At 44.0% G+C, this 8,840-nt stretch overlaps 1 protein-coding gene across 1 annotated transcript; it reads right to left on the minus strand.

Annotated features, from left to right (window-relative positions):
* Positions 1–2,258: 2,258 nt before the first annotated feature.
* Positions 2,259–7,216, minus strand: LOC133903575 (acyl transferase 1-like). The gene is made up of 2 exons (XM_062344995.1): positions 6,581–7,216; positions 2,259–3,395 (listed from the first exon to the last, which is right to left on the minus strand). Exons 1-2 carry the CDS (start codon positions 7,013–7,015, stop codon positions 2,439–2,441), a joined length of 1,392 nt encoding a protein of 463 aa, XP_062200979.1. The 5' UTR covers positions 7,016–7,216; the 3' UTR covers positions 2,259–2,438.
* Between the last annotated feature and the right edge of the window lie 1,624 nt (positions 7,217–8,840).

Below are 8,840 nucleotides of genomic sequence, written 5' to 3' on the forward strand. Positions count from 1 at the left end.
GCCAACTACGGTCAATCTTTGTAGCATAGTCCACTTGTTTAGTAGTTTTGGTGACAACCAATGTAAGCCTTCATGAGGCGGTAATTGCTTAGTCTTAGTCGTGATGAGATGTTGAGTATTTTTGTCACTACAAGAGATCGGAGTATTAGTGACCAAAGTTTATGTCAAAATTTTGAATTGATGAGATGTTGAGTATTTTTGTCACTACAAGAGATCGGAGTATTAATGACCAAAAGTTTATGTCAAAATTTTGTATTGTCACTGATTCTCATGTTAATTGTGACTAAACTAGTTTTCATCACTGTTATGTAGTTTATTAGTGACAAAATTTTATATCGTCATAAGATATACCATTAGTGACAAAATGTAGCGGCGAAACATTATTTTGCCACTGTTTACCAGGTTAATTTTGACTAAATATTTTATTCCCCACAATTATATAGTTTATTAGTGAAAAAATTTCATATCACCGCATAATATACCATTAGTGGTGAAATATAGTGGAGAAACATTGCTTTGCCGTTATTTACCATGTTAATTATGACTAAAATAAATATTCCTCAATATTACTGTTGACGCAAGAGGATGTCTTGCGTGAACAGAGTACGGCGAAAGCCTCTTCTAATGAGGAAGCTCAAGCTTAGGGACAGTAGTGAGCTGAGAGGAGAGAGCGAGAGAAAGGGTGTGTCTGTGATGGACCTAAGAACACAAGAGATTTTACCAGGTTCGGGCCTCCTGGTCGGATAACAACCCTACGTCATGTGCTTTTGCATATGATGTATATCAACTGGTTACAAGAGGAGTTTTTTACATCTGATTAGAGGAGAAAAATCCTTCCCCGAGGGTCCCCTCTTCCCAGATGACCATGACCCCCTATTTATAGGATATACGTAGCTTAGTGTACAAGTTATCACGATGTACAAATACCTAGGACCTGTCCAAATTACTGGATCTTATCATAAATAACTATTTTTTACCCTACATAGAAGATAAATATCTACTGTGGTAACTATTGTAGTGCATGCCCCCTGAGGGGTGAGTCGGTTGCCTATTATGGCCCGACGTCGCTCTGCTGGGGGTGTCAGGACGACTTTCATCGCGCTGGGGTGTCAGGATAAGCACCACTTGCACCGGCATTAATCGCCCGTCACCTCGTGTCAGGTCAGCTGCAAGGGTGTCTTTTCTTCCCTGATATTATCTCCAGAGACCAGCTGCATCTTTAGACTTCAAAAGGCCGCATGGGCACTAGAGGGGTGGCCTGAAGGGGTCTGCAACCTCCGGGGTCCGGCCTCTTGCTGATAGTCCGGAGGCCAAAGGCTCTGTTGGGACTTGCTGTAGCTTCGAGCCTTTGGAAGGCCACATACAGCTTTGTATTTTCACTGATTCTCACGTTAATTATGACCAATTTTTTTCTCGTTATTATTTAGTTTATTAGTGAAAAAACTATATTGTCATAGGATATGTCATTAGTGATGAAAAGTAGTGAGGAATTTTGTGTTTGACAGATTCCCTTTTGCCAAATATAATTGTGACTATTCACTTCTCATAATTATAATTATAGCAGTGAGAGAAAACTTTGCTCCAATAAACTCATATAGTGAAGAAATTTAGTTCACTAATATTTACTCTACAGTGACCATATATGTCATCACTATTATGATAATAATTGTGATGATTAAATTGTTATAAATACTTTGTAGCCGTGTGAATTTTTATCGTTACTAATAGAAATATAAGTGATGACAAGTTTTGCCGCTAAAATCATTATAAGTGATGGCAACTTTGGTCACTAACTTATACAAGTTTCTTACCGTGAATATCATCACAAATAGGTAGACCAGTAGTGATACTTCCATTCCTCTCTAATGAGCATAGTCATTTGTAGGGGGGGAAATGTCACTATATTATTTGTGACTTGAGTATTTGTGGCGACCAATGGTTCCTGGAAAAAGACACAAACACTACTTTGTGACTAAAGAGTGTCTTTTGTGACAAAACTTTTCGCTACAAATATCCTTATCCCTTGTAGTGTGTGATGGTCAAACTACATGTACTGTCAGCCATCACACTAAGATGTTTTTAATGTTTTTCTTTTGCCATCTCAATTTTGTGTTGTCATCAAAAGCTTGATTTCTAGTAGCCCTGTGGCATAAAATAGTTGGGAAAAGGATATGCATTACTATTTGGACAAACTCATGCAGAAACCAAGCTTTATTATTCTTTTTTTTCTAAAAAAATGCAAATACAATTGTTGGAGTGATACATAAACAATAAATGTAAGGTAACATGCATGGCATCTAAATTCCTATCTGTTTTGTTACACTGTGCTGCCAGATCAGAACGTTGAAAGCGGATATCAAAATGCCTTTGCCGTGGGCCCAAGGATTTGCCTTCCATTAAATTCAATCAGTTCAGAACCATCAATATCATACACTTTCCTAGAGGGAACTCAGTATAACTGAGTTCTTCTCATCATGTTTGTTCAGCCAAACAGCCATCTCATTTTTAAACCTCTCCATCGCCGGCCTTGGCAAAAGCATTGACACTGTGGTTGAGAGCTCACCATCTTCGTTCTTGCACCTCATGTGATCGCTTCCCAACTTTGAAGTAAGGTCGCCAGCCAGTGGTATGCCACCACCCACCAACTCAGCCCACCCAAACCTCGTAATTACATTTGCTGCAATCCATTTTGTATCAGAAACCTCGTACATCCTGTCCATCATTGCCAGAGGTGGCCACTGGCGCGTCAATGAAATTGTATCTACCATTGATTTCATGTACTTCTTTGTCACGCTGAGCTTGGTTTTGCGCACAAGCTCAACTGTGTGGGCGAGCGGCTGCCGGCAGAGCTCATCAACGGTGGCTTCTACTATGGGAGAGAAATGTGCGTTCCCATAGTAGCCCCGTGGGATGATGGTATGCTGATTCCACTTGCCACGTGCGTTCATTGTAATCATAAGACGCACTCGCTGATTAGACTTGTATCCCAAAGCTATTGTGCGGCATCGCCACATGATAGCAGTTAGCAGTTCAAAGGCTGTAGTAGAATTGGCACTGTATCCCCTTATGTGGCTTCGTAGAGCTGCCATCTCCCTTGGCCCAAACAGGAAGTACTGGACTATCATGTGTTCGGGTGGAGTTGACAACATCACGTCATCAGATTTATTGTCTAAGCCATTTGGTAATGGTTTGTATGTGACATTCGAATGTGTGATGAGGGATGGCTTATGTGCCGTCAGGAGATCTCTTTCCCAAATGGGAAAAATGGTGGGCAATGCTTCACCACGAGCTAATTCAGCTATAGTTCTGATGAACTGAACCATACCAAAGCCATCAGCAATGTTATGGCACATGTGGAACCCGATAACAAATCCACAACATTTGAGCCGCGTCACCTATCAAAGGTACAAAGAAGCCATGTAACTTTTATGGTACATTTAAAGCATATAGAAAGAGAAGGAATTAAATTTTTCCAATTTACTTAAATTACATTTATGACTACAATCCAAGATTAGCTTCACCGAACAAAGGATTTCTGGAGGAATGTTTTAAGATATGAATTAATTGGTATTTTTCTTCTGGTGTTTAGATTAGTGCGGGAATGACTCCCAAAAGTTATGGTAGAAGTCCTACTTCCATCTACTTTCAGAGGAATTCAGATACGAGATCGTCAAATGTTAAATTACTTATCCTTTAAGAAGTTTGAGCTAGTCTCTCTCTGTACTGTCTCTATTAAAGTATTGTGTGTCTTAAAACTACAATATTTTCCTGTAAGCCATATGGACACTTATTTTATTATTCCTGTGTTTCTAAATCATATATGATTCTAATCCACGTGTAAATTCATTCTGTTGTTTCTAATTGATGTGTTCCAGCGCGGCTCTGAAGTTGTTTGGACCTACTTTAATTCATTTTTCTAAATTAAATTTCTAGTAAGAGGCACTACAACAGAAAAACCTCATGCAGGCATTTTTTTAGTAACCTCTACTGTCCTGCGGAGAAGCCAAATAAAAGAGGCAAAAGTCAATTTCTGAAATCTTGAGGCTTTGAAAAACTCAAAGGCTTTGTCCGGAAAAAAACACATTTCAATATTCCGATATATGTTCTCTCCTACTTAAAAAATTGCTAGTTGATATATCATCAGCTTTTGTTTTGCCTCTGCTCGGCTCTTCGTACGCCCGCACCATCGGCCCCTTGCCTCGCTCCCTTACGCCGACAGGTGGCTGTACACGCCACTCCCTCTCCCTCCCCTGGCAGCTCCGCTCCCCAAATCATGCACTAGCAACTGCCCTCTCCTCCTTCCTTGCCAACCACTCACCACACCCGCTCCCTTCCTCCCTACGCTGCCTTCCCTGGCCACCACGGTTGCCTCCTCCTCCCTCCCCAAGCTGCCTCCCCCGGCCACGCCCCTACCCGCTTGCACGCCTCCGCCTCGCAACTTGCCACGCCGACACCCTCCTCCCCTCCCTCCTCCGCCGCCTCATCCTCCTCCACTCGATCCGCTCGATCTACCAGAGGCCCCGGACTAGCTTCGATCGCTCGTCGCCTCATCAACCTCCGCTCAATCCGACGCGCGTCTGGCAGTGTGCAGTCTTCCACCGCGGCGGCGCCACCACCAGGGAGCGAGAAAAGCGGCCGAAGAGAAAGCGAGTAGCAGCTGCTGATTCCGGTGTGTGGTGGTGTTCGTTTGTGTTGCCATCTATCTTTGGGATGAACTTTGCGATGAGGAAGGTATCTAGCGCATCATCGCAAAAGGCGAGATCCCCGTCCATCCCCTACCATGCCACATCACTCTCAGTTTTCGCCCCTGATGGACTTGGAATCTCGTGTCCCTTTCCTTTCATACAAGTTTGGCCTTACCCCGTCGTCGCGAGTTCGTGTGCACACCGGTTGTTCGATGAATTTCCCACATGAGATGAGGCTTCCTCATGCTGGTCTCTTGATCGTTGGGGTTCTGTTCGCGTTACAACTGACCCATTCATCAATAGGTGATCGTTTACCTCAAGGATGGCTGGTTCAGTCTAACCTGCTTCGTTGTGATTTGATTAACTATCCTTGCTTCTCTGTGTTGTATTTGTGTGTTTGTATTTGCAGCTGATGATTTCTCCAAAGTCAGGGCGGTGAACTTGGGAGGCTGGCTGGTGGTGGAGGGGTGGATCAAGCCTTCATTGTTTGATGGCATTCGGAAGAGGGACATGCTTGTAGGTCTTCTGGTTATGGGAGGTCATTGTGGTCAATGCTATGCGTTTTGCTTTCTTATGTTAATGCCTGGTTTGCTTCAGGATGGCACACTGGTGTAGCTCAAGTCAATGGGGCTTCAGAAGTACGTGAGTGCAGGCGGCGGTGGCGGTGGCAATGTGACGGTGAATCAGGATGCCGCTTCTTCATGGAAGACCTTCAAGGTGTGTAGTGTACCCTGCTCTGTTATTTCTAGAACTGTGAAAGGAAACTAAATTGCTAATACACATACTTGGTGCCTACTTGGAGGTTGAGATTGGATTATTTGAGAGAAAGCTGCAATTAAAAGCAACATTTTCTTCAATTTATCGTCCCTATTTTCCCCCAAGGGCATTAGTTTAGCCACTGGAATTTGGAAACATGTAAAAATCAAATTTTCTATTAAAGAATTACCAAGTCCATCAGGTCTTTAGATCAATGATGCTTCTTAGAAAGCGTTATTAGTTTATTTGGATACATTACAACGATTGCAGGACAAGTGTAGTGCTTAAAGGGCCAACCGACCAAGGGAAGAACTAAACTTCTTGGTTTTACACTGTTAAAAAGCATTGCTTCACAATGTCCAGATGATAGAATTTTCCTATGTATATGGATGTGTATTTCCCAGTGGCAAAAGGTTTATTATATTCTCTGTTGAAACGAAAACTAAACAGCTTAACCTTTGAAAACAACATCAGGAAAGTTAACATATCCTACATTATTCAGATCACAAACATTAATCTATTTACCATCATGTGTTCACAACTTATATGTTAGTTTTAGTTCTGCACAGCAAAAATTTGAAAGATACATTTTGTCTAATGAAATAACTAATATGTGGTACTCATTTGTCTTTCGAAATTTCATACATGAAATGTGAACAATGATGTATCATCTTAGAAAGGTGATCTTGTAATTAAGTGTGACCTGTTCACACAATAATTTTTGTCATGTGCTTTCTTTCTTCCTTTATTATTTCTCCCGTTGCAATGCACGGGCAAAAAACTAGTTCAGATATAAATTTTTATTGCATATATAAATACAAACTACAAACAACCTCAGAATATTTCCCGGGGTAGAATTGTTTTTTGGTGTACTAGAAACTGTCTCCACAACTTTAAATTTGGTTTGTGTCTCTACGACATTTCAAAATATGTACATGGGAATTCAAGATTATATATACGAGCTAGGGATATTTATAAGAAATCCCGAAAAACGTCTCGAGAATATAAGTTTCCTTATTGAGAGAAAAAAATAGAAATGGATCCACTTCTGAAGTGGTGCATTATTTTCGGTGTATCGCAATTAGAAAGCTACATACGTAGTGCTCGAAAAACAAAAAGAAGGGTAACCACTTAAGTACCTGCATGAGGAGCAATGGTTTGCCAATGACGGCTCTTGTTTCCCCTGCATCGCACAGCAGCTCTTCTACACACGGATACGGCGGCAGCAACGGCTTGCCGAACTCCTCCAGCCGCGCATCTGCTTCGGCCTCCACAAACACCACGCCTTCCGCCGTGCAGTCCACCACCAGCTTCCCCCCGGCGGCCTCCCTGAGCCGTCCGGCTACAGGATAGTAGTACACCAGCGCCTCCGCCAGTCCCACCTTGATAGCCTTCGCCGGGTCATCTGGCCTGTTTCTGTGACCGGGACGGCTGCGGAAGAACCCGATGACCGTCTCATAGTACCGCAGTGTCCGCTGGTCGTCGAGGTCAGAGAGGGCCTTCGTCTCGCGTGGCGTTGGCCGTGCCGGTGACACCAGCTCGGGCTCACTCCGACGTGCCTTGAAGGACAACATGGTCGAGTGACGAGATGGAGCGTTTGTGCTGTGGATGGTGTGAGGTTTTAAGAAGAAGAGTCGTTCGATGTGGAGCTGCTATTTACCTACCTGACTTTGGATGCGATGGATGCCTTCGAATGGAAAGCTAACACGCATGTAACAATATAACGACACATTTGTTACTCTTTTTTAGAATGACAACCTTGCCTGTGGGTTCGGTACGTGCGGCCACTGCACCCGATGGAGCCAGAGATGGGTCTTTGATATCTGTGAAGTAGTGGGTCGGACATGAGTTTTGTAATTTGCTCATGGTTGCCCACGGGTGTACCGATAATTTACAATGTTAGCCCAATGCCCCCAATACTCCTAGTCCAGCCCATTTGTCAAGATAAATTATATTGTGATTTGCCAATATGTTAGTTTATTCTAAGATAAAGTATTTATGTAAGCATTGAACCAAATATACTCACATTAATATTATTGTTGTGAGTTATGATTTGTTTTTCTTGAGATGATCTTCGGAAGAGTTTTATGGGTTGATTAGGAAACTCGTCACTACTATAGAAAGTGTCTTCACTGTTGGTTTCAAAACTACATTTATTGTCGGTTTTAGAGCCGACAATAGGTAACAGACAGTGATAATAGGAGAACTATCACCGGCAGTTCCCAAACCGGCAGTGTTACCTCTTCCAGAAAAAAAAAAATAAACGAGCCAGCTCTGCTGCCACCACCGCCCCCAGCCACCTCACCCTATGGCCGCTACCGCACCAAGCAGTCACCCACACCGCCCCATCGAGGAGCCCCCATGGAGGACCTCATCGAGCTCAAGTCACCCTCACCGCCCCTGGCCACCTCGCCCTATGGCCGCCACTGCATCGAGGAGCCGCCCTCACCATCGCCACGTGCGAGCACCACGCCCTACATAGAAAAACGTGATGGTATGAAGGCCAACGTCACAGCACACAGATCCAGATCTAGACGTGGAGCTCGCCGTCTTCCTCGTCGCTGACCACCGCGCTCCGTCAAGCTTGCCCACAGCTCGAGCTCCCTCCCCTTCCCGAGCTCTCTCCTTCTCTGTCACGCATGGCCGAGCAATGTCGCCAAATCTCACCGTCGCAGTAGCTACTTCGACAAGCACCACCACGCCGCCGCGCTCCTCTAGCCGCATCGTCAACCCCGTCTCCGCCTCATCTCCTCCCTCTTCACCTGGGGATGAGAGGGAGGAGGAGGAGGACGGTGGCGGCTAGCCACCAGCACCCCTCATCTTGAGATCCAGTTTGAGATCAAGAGAGAGAGGTGGAGAGAGAGACGAGGGGATCGATCGAAGAGATAAAGTGGAGAGAGGAGGTCGAGCCGAGAGAAGAGAGAGAGATAAGTTGGAGAGAGGATTGAGGCCAAGTCGCTCACAGGCGTGAGGCTGGGTGAGCTAAAACTGGATTCAATGAAAATTTCGGGTCCAAACTCCTTATCACATCCAGCTGGTTTTTAAACCGACAATGATACCTATTTTTTATGAACCGATAGTGATAGTATTATCACTACTGATTTTTAGCGATCCGGCAGTAATGTGTCAGCATATAAGACCTATTCTGTTGGCGATCCATAGGTTTCACGTACCGGATGGGATATGCATGAAGTTTCGTCTGTCAGCCTTCGCGGACGTGGGCCAAATAACAAAGTTCGAGTGGTGGGTCAGGTGTAGATCTGCTCCACCCATACCCGACCCGACCAATTGCCATGCCTACTTGTTTTTTTTTTCCCCCAAGTTGTGTATCAAGCTTAAATGTTGAAACTCTGAATAACTGAAGGAAGATATTATTGCATTGTCACATGCATGCATGCA

This window comes from Phragmites australis, chromosome 21 (assembly GCF_958298935.1).
Source record: "Phragmites australis chromosome 21, lpPhrAust1.1, whole genome shotgun sequence".
NCBI classification, from domain to species: domain Eukaryota; kingdom Viridiplantae; phylum Streptophyta; class Magnoliopsida; order Poales; family Poaceae; genus Phragmites; species Phragmites australis.

What these genes read in the sequence shown, in the direction of transcription:
- LOC133903575 (XM_062344995.1), bottom strand. Translation starts at nt 7,015, where the DNA reads ATGTTGTCCTTCAAGGCACGTCGGAGTGAGCCCGAGCTGGTGTCACCG. An exon ending in AACCATTGCTCCTCATGCAG is followed by an intron (nt 3,396 to 6,580) that starts GTACTTAAGTGG and finishes TACCTTTGATAG; the next exon opens with GTGACGCGGCTCAAATGTTG.